The 13,989-nt window shown below is 43.4% G+C and overlaps 1 protein-coding gene across 3 annotated transcripts in view; it reads right to left on the bottom strand.

The window, feature by feature from the left end:
- HAO1 (hydroxyacid oxidase 1) overlaps positions 1 to 13,214 on the bottom strand; it is a 56,944-nt gene extending 43,730 nt beyond the window's left edge. Inside the window, exon 1 of one of the 3 annotated variants that reach the window (XM_042448362.1) lies at positions 13,116 to 13,214. Coding sequence is in view for 2 of the 3 variants with exons in the window: in XM_042448341.1 (XP_042304275.1) it covers positions 11,600 to 11,736 (137 nt within the window). In the remaining variant the exon portion in view is untranslated. Of the gene's footprint in view, positions 1 to 9,679; positions 9,995 to 11,599; positions 12,206 to 13,115 lie in introns of those variants that run through there. The other 2 variants (XM_042448341.1, XM_042448351.1) reach the window with 2 other exon arrangements.
- Between the last annotated feature and the right edge of the window lie 775 nt (positions 13,215 to 13,989).

Genomic DNA, 13,989 nt, shown 5'->3' with positions numbered 1-13,989 from the left:
TTGGTGCTTTTCGGCACTATTTCGCACGAAATCGCGGCTTTTCCCCATTAGCGCCTATGGGTTTTTCGGCTTGCGAAGTATTTCGGGTTACGAAAGCGGCGGCGGAACGAATTAATTTCGTAACCCGGGGTACCACTGTATATGGTTGGAAGTGATGGCGATTCTGTTGATGCCCTGGCTAATACCTGGGATACAGATCTCTCCAGGGCTATACACAGTATCGCTTCCAAGTGTCCTTTCCGGCCTGCTTCCAAAAAGCAACCCTGGTATACAGAAGACCTCAGAGAAAGGAAGCGGGCTATGCAATGACTAGAGCGCGACTGGTGGAGACACCAGCACTTAGCCAACAAGGCACTTCTAGAGTCTCAATTGAAGGCCTACGGAGTGGCAATGGGTGCAGCAAAGCACTCGTTCTATGCTGCACATATTGCGTCCGTAGAGTCACATCTGGCAGAGCTGTTCAGGGTAGTGAGGGAGCTTACCCAACTGCCTCCCTCCCTGAACCCTATTCTGGAACCATCCAAAGCCTGCTGTGATGAGTTTAACAACTTCTTCACGGATAAAATCTCTCGGATAAGGGCTGATCTCGATGCCAGTATTTCTTCAGAATCCAGGTAGAGTTTCTGTGGACTCGGTTAAACTGGATCATTTTGAGTCTGTGAGTATTGAGGAAGTGGACAAGATCCTTCGAAGTGTTAGGAAGATGACATGCTCTCTCGATCCCTGTCCTTCATGGCTGGCAGCTCAGGGGGGAATGGCTGTAACTATCATGTTACGCCGCATAATCAATTCATCTTTTGGGGAAGGGCGGTTTCCATCTAGTTTAAAATTGGCTGTTGTAAAACCTTTGCTAAAAAAGCCCTCCCTAGACCCCCTGATTCGGAATAATGATTGGCCTGTCTCGCTGCTGCCTTTCTTAGGGAAGTTGATTGAGAGGATGGTTGCCTTTCAGCTTCAAGCAATCTTGGATGAAACGGATTTTCTAGACCCATTTCAAACTGGCTTCCGGGCAGGCTATGGAGTTGAGACTGCCATGGTCGCCTTAGTCGATGATCTCCATCTGGGCATGGACAGGGGAAGCGTGTCCCTGTTAGTGCTTTTGGACATCTCAGCGGCTTTCGATACCATTGACCATGGTATCCTTCTGGAACTCCTGAGAGAGTTGGGTATCGGGGGCACTGCGCTCCAGTGGTTCCGTTCCTACCTCTCGGGTAGATTCCAGATGGTGCAGCTGGGGGACTGTCGTTCCGATAAGAGGGCACTTACATCTGGTGTCCCTCAAGGAGCTATTCTATCCCCCATGCTATTTAACATTTACATGAAACCGCTGGGAGAGATCATCCGGAGACATGGGGCGCGGTGTTATCAGTACGCTGATGACACCCAAATATGTTTCTCTGTGTCTTCGACTGATGCAGTGACTAGGGATGGCATCTCTCCTCTAAATGCCTGCTTGGAGTCGGTAATGGGCTGGATGAGAGAAAACAAACTCAGTCTGAATCCAGAGAAAACGGAAGTACTCGTGATAGGTTCTCCTGGCCCAGGAAAGGAAATTTGTCCACCTGTCCAGAACGGGGCCACGCTCCCCTTGAAGGACTCCGTTCGCAGTCTGGGGGTGCTTCTGGACTCGTCGCTCCACCTGACGTCTCAGGTGGATGCCGACGGTCAGGAGCACCTGTTACCAGCTTCAGCTGATACGCCAGCTGCGACCCTACCTAGGCCGGGCTGACCTTGAAATGGTGGTACATGCTCTGGTAACCTCTCGGTTGGATTTCTGTAATGCGCTCTACATGGGGCAACCCTTGTACCAAACCCAGAAGCTTCAATTAGTACAGAACATGGCAGCTAGGTTGGTCACTGGATGTTCCAGGACCAGCCATATAACACGGATTCTGCAAGATCTTCATTGGCTGCCTGTCCGCTTCCGGGCACAATACAAGGTGTTGGTTATCACCTATAAAGCCCTAAATGGCTTGGGCCCAGGGTACTTGGAGAACCGCCTCTCCCCATATAATCCGCCCCGCACTCTCAGATTGGTCGGGAAGCAATTCTTAAGGGTTCCCAAGACGTGATATACCTCATCTTCCCAAAGGGCATTTTCTGTTTCCGCCCCGCAGACCTGGAACTCCCTTCCCGACGAGCTCCGCTCTGTCACCTCCCTTGACTTGTTCAGGAAGAAACTTAAGACCTATCTCTTCCAATAAGCATTCCCCCATGTGCCTTGACATCTGTTATTCTCCCCCGTTATACAGTTGCTTATCCAGCTAGTTTGTTTCTTTGGTTTTATTCTTGTGAATTTTACTGTGTTTTATTATTGGGATGTTTTTATGATGTTTTTATATTGTATGTTTTTATATCGTATATTGCTTATATTTTGCTGTACCCTGCTTTGATAATTTTTTTTGGAAAAGCGGGCTATAAATAAACAGTATTATTATTATTATTATTATTATTATTATTATTATTATTATTATTATGGCAACTCTCTAGGCTTGTAAGGGTTCCGTCTCCTCTCTGGAACCTTTACTACATTCTGGAAGCCAACTGTTGGCTGTTGGCTGCTGCTGGCCAGGCGTCTGTCTTCCTCGCAGGCTCCTTGGCTTGGTCCCCAGGTCTCAGGCCTCCGTTGACCATTTCCAAAGCCAGGGGCTTCCTCAGAGTAAACGAGGAAAGAGGAGAGGTCAAGCGGATTCCTTCCCTCCTTCTCTCCTTCTTTCCTTTCCTCGTTCTTTCCTTCCCTCCTTCCCTGTTCCTTCCCTTTTTCTTTCTATCCTTCCTTCCTTCCCCCTTCCTTTCTTGTTTTCCTTCCTTCCTTCCTTCCCTCCTTCCTTCATTTCTTCCTTTCATCTTTCTCTCCTTCCTTCCTTCCTTCCTTCCTTTCTTCCTTCCTTCCTTCCCTCCTTTTCTATTTCTTTCTTTCTTTCCTACTCTCCTTCCCTCTTTTTCCCTTCCTTCCTTCCTTCCTTCCTTCCTTCCTTCCTTCCTTCCTTCTCTTTCTTTCTTTCTTTCTTTCTTTCTTTCCTTCCTTCCATCCCTCTTGCTTTCCTTCCTTGTTTTTCCCCTCTTTCTTTTCTACCTTCCTTCCCCTTCCTTCCTTCCCTTTCTTTCTTTCTTCCTTCCTTCCTTTCTTTCCTTCCTTTCCTCTTTCTGTCTTTTTCTTTCTTTCTTTCTTTCTTTCCTCCCTTCCTTCCCTCCTTCACTTTGTTTTTTCCTTAGTTCCTCTTTGCTTCATTTCTTGTTTTCTTGTTTTCTTGTCTTCCTTTTCTTTCCTCCCTTCCTTCCCTCCCTCCCTCCCTCTTTCTTTCTTTCTTTCCCTCCTTCCCTGTTCTTTCCCTCTTTCTTTTCAACCTTCCTTCCCCTTCCTTCCTTCCTTCCTTCCTTCCCTCTTTCTGTCTTTCTTGCTTGCTTTTACACTCTTTCTTTCCTTCCTTCCCTCCTTAACTCTCTTTTTTCCCTTAGTTCCTCCTTCCTTCATTTCTTGTTTTCTTTCTTTCCTTCCTTCCTTCTTTCCTTCTCTCTTTCATTCTGACTTCCTTCCTCCATCCTTCATTTTCTTCCTTCCTTCGTTTCCTTCCTTCCTTTCTCCTTCCCTTCCTTCCTTCCTTCCTTTCCTCTTTCTTTCTTTCCTTCCTTCCTTCCTTCCTTCCTTTATGCTTTCCTTCCTTGGCACTCTTACTGAGGCTATAATCTCCTTGTCTTCTCAGATGAAGGCAATCAAATGGGTTGGAGCCATTGTAAAAGCCCTCGCTGGTACAAAATGTCTGAAGTCTTGGCTCTCGTTCTTCTTGGTCAGCGATTTCCGCAGATCCAAGGAGATGGGGACAAGCAGGAATCCCAACATCTGCAGAAACCAAGAGTAAGTTGGTTACAAGACAGGGCTGGGGGCAGGCGTTGCCAGTGGGGCTACATACAGTGGACCTCTGTTATCCGCTGGGTTTCAAGATCCCCCGTATATAACAAAATCCGTGGAGGCTCAAGTCCCTTTAAATATAATGACATAGCAAAATGGTGTCCCTTATAAAAAATGGAAAATCAAGGTTTGATATTTGAAATGTATACCTTTTTTGAACATTTTCAAACCGTGGATGCTTGAATCCGTGTATAAAAAATCTGTGTATAAGAAGGGGCGACTGTATAGGAATCCAAAGCTCTGAACCAATAATCTTTTCTGTCACCTCTCTCTTTTCTGCAGGAAAATACTGGCTTTCTTGCAAATTCTGATCCTGAAGCTGGATCTGGTGGATGTCCTGCGTTAGCACCCTGCCTTCCATCGCAGTAAGTTTTGGTTCTCTCCATCTCTCTCTCTCTCTCTCTGGGGCATGGCTTTCCCTTCTGGGCCCAATACAAGGCGTTGGTTATTACCTTTAAAGCCCTACATGGCTTGGGCCCGAGTTACGTGCGGGAACGCCTCTCCCTAAACAATGCGCCCACAGTCTCAGAATAACTGGGAAGAATGTGTTAGAACATCAACCAACTACTAGGCTCACATCGACTTCCCAGAGAGCCTTTACAGTAGCTGCTCCGAAATTGTGGAATGGCCTTCCGGAATAGATCTGTCTCATGGTCTCCTTGGAGGCGTTTAAGAGGGCACTTAAGGTGGATCTCTTCTGGTGAGCTTACCCACCTGGCCCTGTGTAAGAGACATCTTCTGAGCATTGTATAAGTGTATTGCATTGCCATTTGATGATGAGATAGTTTTAAGATTGTTATTAATTTTAATGATGTGTTTTTATATGTATTTTATCTATCGATGTATGGATTTTAGTGGACTGTAATTCTGCCTCGATCCATCTGGAAGAGGCAGGAAAATATAAATAAACTATTATTATTATTATTATTATTATTATTAGGGAAGATGCATGAACCAATGGCATCTCTTCTTCTCTCCGCAGGACCGAAAGACCACCCCTTCCCCATGTGCCCCAAAGGATCCCTTCACCAGCTTCCTGCCAAGGTCTGAGAAGTCGCCAGTAGACTGGCCTTAGGCTCTCTGCTGCCTCTGGGCAAAGAGAAAGATGCCATCACACTTTTGAGCCCTCGCTGGATTCAAATAGCCGCTCAGCCAAGGAAGGCAAAGGGAGGAAGGAAGAGAGAACTACATCTCCCAGCAGCCCCTGCCCACCATGCCCTTCCTGCCACTGCTGGTCAGTTGGCTGGGCTCCCCTAAGTGCCTGCTTCCTCCCCTTCCTCCTCTTTCCTTAATCTCCTTCCTCCCTTCCTCTCCTTCCTCCCCTTCCTTTCCTTTCCTTTCCCTCTTTCCTCCCCTTCCTTTCCTTTTTCTCTACCCTCCCCTTCCTTTCCCTCTTTCCTCCCTTTCTTTTCCTTTTCCTCTTTCCTCCCCTTCCTTCCTCCTTCCTTTCCACCTTCCTTCCTTCCTTCCTTCCTTCCTTCCTTCCTTCCTTCCTTGTCTCTTCCTTCCTTCCTTCCTTCCTTCCTTCCTTCCTTCCTTCCTTCCTCCTTTTTCTCCCTCCCTCCTTTTATTTATCCCTCCCTCCTTCCCTCTTTCTTTCCTTCTGTCCTTCCTTCCCTCTTGAAGGTAATTTTCTGTCTTCTTTTCTCAGTAGTTTTTCTACGTTATGGGGGCAGGGCTTCTACCCCCAGGATGGGTGCTGGGGTGGGGCTTCCACCCAAGGAGGCAGGGCTTCTTCCCTCTAGGGGGTGGGGCTTCCACCCCCTTGTCAGAGGAAGGAAGCCTCTGGCTCCTCCCCCTGGCATTTCCTAGTCTCTGAGGGTCTCTTTTGGGGCCACCAAAGGCCAGCAAACAGGCCGCGGACAACAGCGCATTGTCCTTCGCAGTTTGCCGGCCTCCGAGGGTCCCTTTTGGGCCTTTCCTGCCCCAGATCTCTCTCTCAAGAGGGAGGTCTGAGGCTGGAAGGGCCGCGGCTGAGCCCAGGACCTGGCACACTGCTGTCCTGGGCTCCTCCACGGCCTTTCCTGCCCCAGATCTCTTTCTCAGGAGGGAGGTCTGGGGCTGGAAGGGCTGCGACGGAGTCCAGGACCAGGCCCGCCACCGTTCTGGGCTCCCCCATGGCCTTTCTTGCCCCACAGCTCTCTCTCGAGAGGGAGGTCTGGGACTGGAAGGGCCACGACGGAGCCCAGGACCCGGCCCGCCACCGTCCTGGGCTCCTCCATGGCCTTTCCTGCCCCACAGCTCTCTGTCCAGAGGGAGGTCTAGGGCTGGAAGGGCTGTGACAGAGCCCAGGACCCAGCATGCTGCCACTGCTCCTCCTCAGGGGCCTTTCCCTGCCCCCAGCTGTCTTTCTGGAGACATCTGGAGGCTGGGAAAGGTCTCTGGGGCGGAGCAACTGGCACGCGCCATCGCTCCGCCTCCCCCTGCATTTTTCCCAGCCTCCAGTTGTCTCCAATAGGCAGCTGAAGGCGGGAAAAGACTGGAAGGAGGAGCCAGCCGCATGCGCCTCTGGCTCCTTTTGCCCAGCACCATTATCTTGCTTCCCGCTGTTTCCGAGAGAGACAGCGGGAGGCCCGATAATGGCAGGGAAGAGGATGAACCTCTTCTCTTCCTTCCCCTCCCCTTAAGTCTCCTCCTTCCCTCTTTCTTTCCCTTTGTCTTCCATCTTTCCCTCCTTCCTTCCTTCTCTCTATCTTTCTCTCTCTCTCTCTTTCTTTCTTTCTTTCTTTCTTCCTTCCTTTCCCCTTTCCCTTTATCTCTCCTTCCCTCCCGTTTCCTCTCCTCCTTCCTTCTTTCTTTTCCTTTGTATTCCATCTTTCCCTCCCTCCTCCTTTCCTTTTTCTTTCACTCCTTCCTTATTCTTTATTTCTTCCTATCCTTCCTTCCCTCCTACTCTTTCCTGCCTTTGTCTCTTCCTCCCTCCCTTTCTTCTTTTTGTTCATTCCCTCTTTCTTTCCTTCTCTCTTTGTTTCCCTCCCTCCCTCCTTCCTTTTGTTCATTCTTTCCTTTCCTATTCCTTCCTTCCTTCCTTCCTTCATTCATTCATTCCCTCTTTCTTTCTTCCCTCTTCTTTCCTTCTTTCCTTTCTCTGTTCTTCTCCTCTTCTTTCCTCCCTTCTTCTCCTTCCCTTCCTTCCTCCTTCCTTCCCCTCTTCCCTTCCCCTCCTTCCTTCTCCTCTTCCCTTCCCCTCCTTCCTTCCCCTCTTCCCCTCCCTCCTTCCTCTCTATCCTCCCCTTCACCCTTTCCCTCCTTCCTTCCCTTCTTCCCTCCCTCCCTCCCTCCCCATAAAAGCCAATCACATGAAATGGCCTTTCCCTCCCTCCCTCCGTCCCTCCCTCCCTTCCTTCCTTCCTTCCTTCAGGACATCTGCAGAGAAAGGCAGGAACCAGCTCCCAACAAAAGGCCAAGAAGGCTAGCAAAAGCAGCAGAGAGTCCAAAAAGGCTGGTGAACAACATCCAGCACTGGCGAACAACATCCAGCAGATATAATATTTGAAAGAGATAACCATATAAAACTTACACTGAATTGTGACGACCTGAAAGAAAATTGCTATACAATGATTTATATCTTTTCCAGACCATCCCAATCCTGAATAGTGATACTCCCTTAAAAGCTTGTTAGAAGGATATAAGAGACTTTATTTGGGATCGTAAGAGGCCGCGCATAAAATGAAAAATCTTAATTAAGCAGAAAGAAGATGGAGGGACAGGTCTTCCAGACCTGAGTCTATATTATCAGGCAAACGCCCTTGCTTGGATCTCAGAATGGATAACCCTTGAAAACGAGGAATTGTTGAACATTGAGGGACATGACAATAGATTTGGATGGCATGCATACCTATGGTATGATAAAGTGAAAGTTCACAAGGAGTTCAACCATCACATTATTAAAAGATCCCTACTCAGAATTTGATCCAGTATTAAGAAGAAATTTTCCAGGAAAATCCCTTTATGGATATCACCTCAAGAAGCTTTTCTGGGAAGGTGGAAATCTCTAGATACCTGGCTTAAATAACAAGACATACTTTACAAAACAGATCAAAATAAATATGAATTGAGACCCATTGAAGAACTTACCCAGATTGACCCAAAAATACACTGGCTTCTGTATGCACAACTGAAAGAAAGGTTTAAAATGGACTCTAAAATGCAGGAAATTGGAGAAGCATATACTAAATTGGAGGAAATATTAAATGCGGAAGAAGATAAAAAAGTTGCAAAGATTTACAAAGCGCTTCTTACATTAGAACATGAGGAAGACCCAATTTCAGAAGCAATGATCAAGTGGGCAACGGATTATGGGAAGATCATTGATCTAGAAAGTTGGAGGTACGCAAGGAATAAAACAAAGAAGTTTACTAAATGGCAAATGTTAAAAGAAAATTACTTTAAGATGGAGCAGAGATGGCATCTGACACCAAGCAAATTGGCAAAGATATATAATTTGAAATCAAAGAATTGTTGGAAGTGTAAAGCGGCAGTAGGTACCTGGATACATAGTTGGTGGCAGTGTGCAAAGTTGAAAAATTTTGGAAATTAATACACAGGTCTATTGAAAACATATTCCAAATAAAATTTGAATTAAGGCTGGAAATATACCTCTTAAATATGCTCAATAAACTCCCACAGGGGATCGAAAGGAACCATTGGCATATTTTTCTATACCTGATCACTGCGGCAAGACTGGTTTTGGCACAAAGATGGAAGTATGAGAATATGCCGAGTCTGGATGACTGGCTACTAAAGGTGCTAGAAATGAGAAATATGGATCAACTGACTGCTATATTGAACGACTATGACACTAATCAAACTGAAAAAGAGTGGTCACCAGTATTAGAAATATGTACCCAGAGATGGGTAGTGAGTTAGAGAGAGTAGTAATTGTTATGGGAATAGTTAGTGGAAGATCCACTGAATTAATAAGAATATAATAGAGAACTATTAGAAAACTTTATATGTTAAAGAGATTTTGATTTTGAGGAAGAATAAGACAAGAAGCTGTCAGAAATAACAGAATCAACTATTGGGACGACATTAGGAAGTTAATTAGAGTTGCTATAACAAGGGTTAAAATATATTATGACATTAGAAGTTGATGATAGAATAAGCACTGTACATTATAAAGGAAGTATCTATTGGAATATGGTGTTAGATTTAGAGAATAACCCTTATGTCTTATCTGTTTCTTCTTTTTCTTCTTCTAAAAGTATTTATTTTAATATCTGTGATATAAATTAGAAAAATAAAGTTTAAAAATAAATAAATAAAGCAGTAGCATATATCAAACATACATCTTACTATAGGTTTTGCCTAATAACCTTTGACTTCCTTTCCTCATAGCTGGTTCTACACCTTTTAAAAGGTTATACAGCTTTTAATTCTTTCTTTGGTTTCATGCTTTGTTATCTCTGCTTCTTCCATTCAATATGTTTTAGCTTATTTAACAGTGTTTCAACAAGTCAGTATGGAATAAAACACTATTCTTAACAGTTGGTTTGTTGTTGTTGTTGTTATCCACCCTTGAGTCGATCTCGAGTCATTGCAACCCTGTAGATGAGACATCTCCAAGACCCTCTATCCTCCACCACTCTTCCCAGTTTCCGCATATACTGATTATGATTTTTATCTGTCCCCTACAGCCACGAAATTACCTGGATAGCTATCAACTGAACAGTAATTACTTTAAATGAGTGTAATGTTTAACTGTAGTAAGTAAACCATTACATCTAGATAGTGGTTAAAACTATTATAACAAATTACTTTTCATACCTAGAGATGACTGCTGTGTTGACTGAGAGTTCCCGCATGGCAGAGGGTTGGACTGGATGGCCCTTGTAGTTTCTTCCAACTCTATGATTCTATGCTCCTCTAACTTTGCAAAGTTAGTACCAATAGTACCTATCTTTCTTTCCAAAATAGAATCAAGTCTTTCCAATCTTCTTTGTGTCTGGGCACTGATTTTCCCTTGACCATAACTATTAACTGATCTAAACGAATCATGTACAGTCAGCCCTCCACATTTGCGGGGGTTAGGGGAAGATGACCGCCACAAATGTGGAAAAAACACAAATAACGCTCCTCTTTTCCCCCAGCCCTCCCATCCCATTAACTGCCTCCTTGCCTCTTCTCCAGTGGGATAGCTGTCTTCCCCAGAGAGCTATCCCACCAGAAAAGCGCAAGAGGGGATTGATTCTCCTCCCTATTTTTCCAATGGGATACTGCCTGGGGAAGACAACTATCCCACTGGGAAAGGGGCAGGGTTGGCACACACACCCTTCCTGGCCACTCCCTGCATCCTGGGCTTTTTTCCAGAGTAGTAAGTAGGAGGAGTGCACATGCATGTGGACATGACCTCGTGAACAATCAAAACCGCAGGTATCAAAGCTGCGAATGTGGAGGACCGACTGTAATCGGTTTGTCAATTTTTGTGCATAGATGATCTTTGCTGCTGTCTCCATATACAAAATAATCTCTGGATATTTCTTTTCCATCTTATCACCAAGCATAAATAACATATTAAGAAGGTGCATCGGAATATTTATATTCAGAACCTTAGAAATCATTATGTGGATTTTTTGACCAGAATTTTCTAGCCTTTTAAACACAACCACCACAAATGTTCCTGGGTTGTCTTGACATTTCCAACAATGATTTTCCTTATTTTTAAATATATTTTAAGTAACTTCACTGGTGTAAGATACCACCTCGGAAACAAGGACTTACCACTTGGCACTAGCCTTAGCAATTTAGGGTGAAATATTACCAGTATCAAGTACTTTGCCATATTTAAGAAATAAGATTAATACTTTCTGAAGTAGGAAGAGAAAGCCACTCAGGAAAATCGTTTATATTAACCAACAGTACTTGGTGATCACATTGCTCCGTCACACAAATACTACAAGAAATTGAATTCCCAGGAATTAAGAGAGATAGTTGTTCCCATGAATTAACAGGCTAGTTGTTGTATTCTGGCAGCCCCTGTTAACCTCTCAGAACACAGCTGAATCATTTGCCCTTAATGCTTATATTAGGAACTGCTATGCCACTGAAGACATAATTCTTTGCTAAATTAGTTCTCGAAGGAAGCAATGAGTTATTTCAGTATTTTCTTCCCACTGTGAGAATGTATTTGAAAACTGCATAGTTTTGAAAACTGCAAAAGTTTTTAAAGACTAATTGTAGTTTGGGACTTATTCGGCATGAGGTTGGGGGATTGTACAGTAAATAGCATGTCTGGCATAGAAAACAATATGGGAGGGGGGGCACATGCAATTTTTGCACAGAATAAGTCACCAATGCCAATATTGCATAGGAAACAGCATTGTTTGCAGACAAAATAATATTTCTGTGTAAACATTATTTTTTGCACAAAAATGCTGTTTTCCTCAGACTTTCTTTGTGGGAAGCAGCATTTTCTGCACAGAAAATTGTATTGGGTCCAACATCATAGACCTTTACAGTTTTAATTTGTTGATATGACAAAGGGCAAGATCTGAGATTAAGGCTATTACTCTTCTGTAGGAACCTATGGACTAGTACTGAAGTATACAGAAATGAATTTAGAATCATTCCTACAGACAATCTATTGCAACTTGACCCCATCATTCATGCCCTCCTATGTTTAATGTCTTTCATCTTAAATTAAATTAAAAGTTATGTCTATAACATTTAGACCATTAAATACTGTACCTTGAAAAGGCAACTACATTTTCAGCCAGTGTTTGCTGTTCCTCAGCCCCAGACTTGTAATAATCATACACAGATTTCTGAAGAAATTTCTTAGCATATTGTTCAAAATCAGAAATGCAAATTGGTCTTTCTGACATAGTGCAAGCTATTTTGTTTTCTTTCGCTTCTTGGATCCTCCAGACGTGCTGGTTTTCTGATTGTTAATCATTAAATTAAAGCAAAGTTCAGGTGCCTTTACTGGTTTTGAAAGCAACCAGCAAAATATATAAGCCCCCTATTGACCTTTCTGCACTACTGCTTTGGACTTTGACATTGATTTCTCATTCACCAAATCAGAGCATGTACCTAATGCATACCACCAAAGAAGCAAGGGCAAAAACAGCAACATTTGGGCATTCAGTACCTCACAATAGTCTCAACTCTTCTAAAATTTGGATGGCATAAATTTAAACAGGCAGATTTAATCTGATATTGATCCTACACATGGAGCTGTAGAATCACTTTAGCCTACATGTAGTCATCAGATCCTGCCGGCCCACCTCAAAAGAGCCTCATCTGCCGGCAAGCCAAGAAACAACTGTCTGATGGTGATCCAAGCACTTTCAAGCAATGGCTGGGGTTGATTTGGTTTTGGATCTGCAAAATTGTCATAATGTTATTAGACATATATTTTGGCCAAAAAAACAAAACAAAACAAAAAAAATTCCAAGTGCAAACCAGTACATATTTTTACAGCAAGACATGTCAAGAGGGAATTTGAAAAGAAACAGCTAAGGAAACAATTGCTGTTAATGTGTCTTCATGTTCTGGTGACCCTGTCCTAGGATTTTCCTGGCCGGATTTAATGAAAGGAAGTTTGCCATTGCCTTCCTCTACAACTGTGATTTGCCCAAGGCCACTTGATGGGTTTCCATGGCTGAGCAAGCATTTTGAACCTGTTATCCCACAGTCCTAGTCCAATACTCAAACCAGAACACCACACAGGCTCAGGGAGAGAACTATTATTAACTTTGCAAAATCATACATATGTTATCATTTAAATACTGTAACATGATTTATAGAAAAGCTCCCCCTCCTCCATCTTCTCAATTGCAAATGCAGAAATCCCCTCCACAGACTTGCAGATATACACATCCTAAATGAATGCACTCTAAACATTGCTTCTGAATAATTCAAGCTAGCAGAGGTATTCCTGTATGTGTGTATGTGCGTGTATACAATCAAGAAAACATGGTCAACTCCAGGGCTCAGAAATTACTAAACTGATTGATTAAATTGTTATTTTGTTAGAATTATATTAATGGGCATGCTTTTCAATTGCCTTTAATTCTATTAGCAGTTAACCCTGAGTGGCTTTTAACTTTTGTGAATTCTAGTGGTTTTATCTGTGTCTGTTTTAACTATTGCAAAGTGGCTTGAGTACCAGGCTGATAAAAAAGTGGGGTACAAATAAAATAGCTGGTAGAGACTCCTGTACCAGCTATTTGGTTAAGTCGGACTAGGAGAGGTTACTTACTTAACTATACTTTACCTGAACTCCCCCAAACCTGATGGAAATGTCCTTCACCCATGCTCTGCTCACCAGCAGAATGGACCTCCTTCTCCCAGTGCAGCTGATGATTGGTAAAGTACCTTTGGAGGGAATTATGATCATAGCAATAGTGTCACAATTGTGACTTAGTAGCAGTTGTGAATATGAAACAATTACAGATGAGTTTAATGTTCACAGTCATGGTTTGGGCCAGCAGTTAGTTAAGTATACTTAACTTAGAAGTTAACTAAGTATACTTAACTAGTTAAGAATAATTAACTAAGCAGCTGATACAGGCTGACATTAATAAGATTTTTGTTATATTCTGGGGTAAGGGTTCGTTTTCAGCATCTTCAATTGTGCTCTTTTGATTTTATTCTGTATTCATTTGTATATAATCTTGTATGACATAGAATACTGTATATAGTGTATACAACATATACATATGTACAAATATTGTACATTATTATGGGGGACGAATTGCAGTAAATGCCATACTTTCCTTACTAACCTCTAACACCAGCCTTTAAGAAACAAAGTATTTGAAGGGTAGATCAACAGTGTACATATTGCTGAAGGCAGAAAGCCTTAGAAAGACAGCTGCAGAACAGTGATAAAAGGGAACAGCTTGTAAGATCAGATCCTACAGTTTAGGGAAACTTTTTTCAACCCGACAATAAAAATGAGCCACTTGCACCACAACTCTTCTCAAACCCTCACTGAATATTTAGCATTCGGCAAATGGTGTGGGAATGACTCTCCCTTAAGAGATATTTAGCACTACTAAAGCAGCAGCAACACCATTTCTCTACTTTCCTCTGCAAACAGCTTTACTCAAGAGTTGGGCGTGAAAGAAGCA

The sequence above is a fragment of the Sceloporus undulatus genome, chromosome 1 (assembly GCF_019175285.1).
Source record: "Sceloporus undulatus isolate JIND9_A2432 ecotype Alabama chromosome 1, SceUnd_v1.1, whole genome shotgun sequence".
Classification (NCBI taxonomy): domain Eukaryota; kingdom Metazoa; phylum Chordata; class Lepidosauria; order Squamata; family Phrynosomatidae; genus Sceloporus; species Sceloporus undulatus.
Note: the sequence above shows the minus strand (reverse complement) of the source record. Positions and strands in the feature narration are given on the sequence as shown.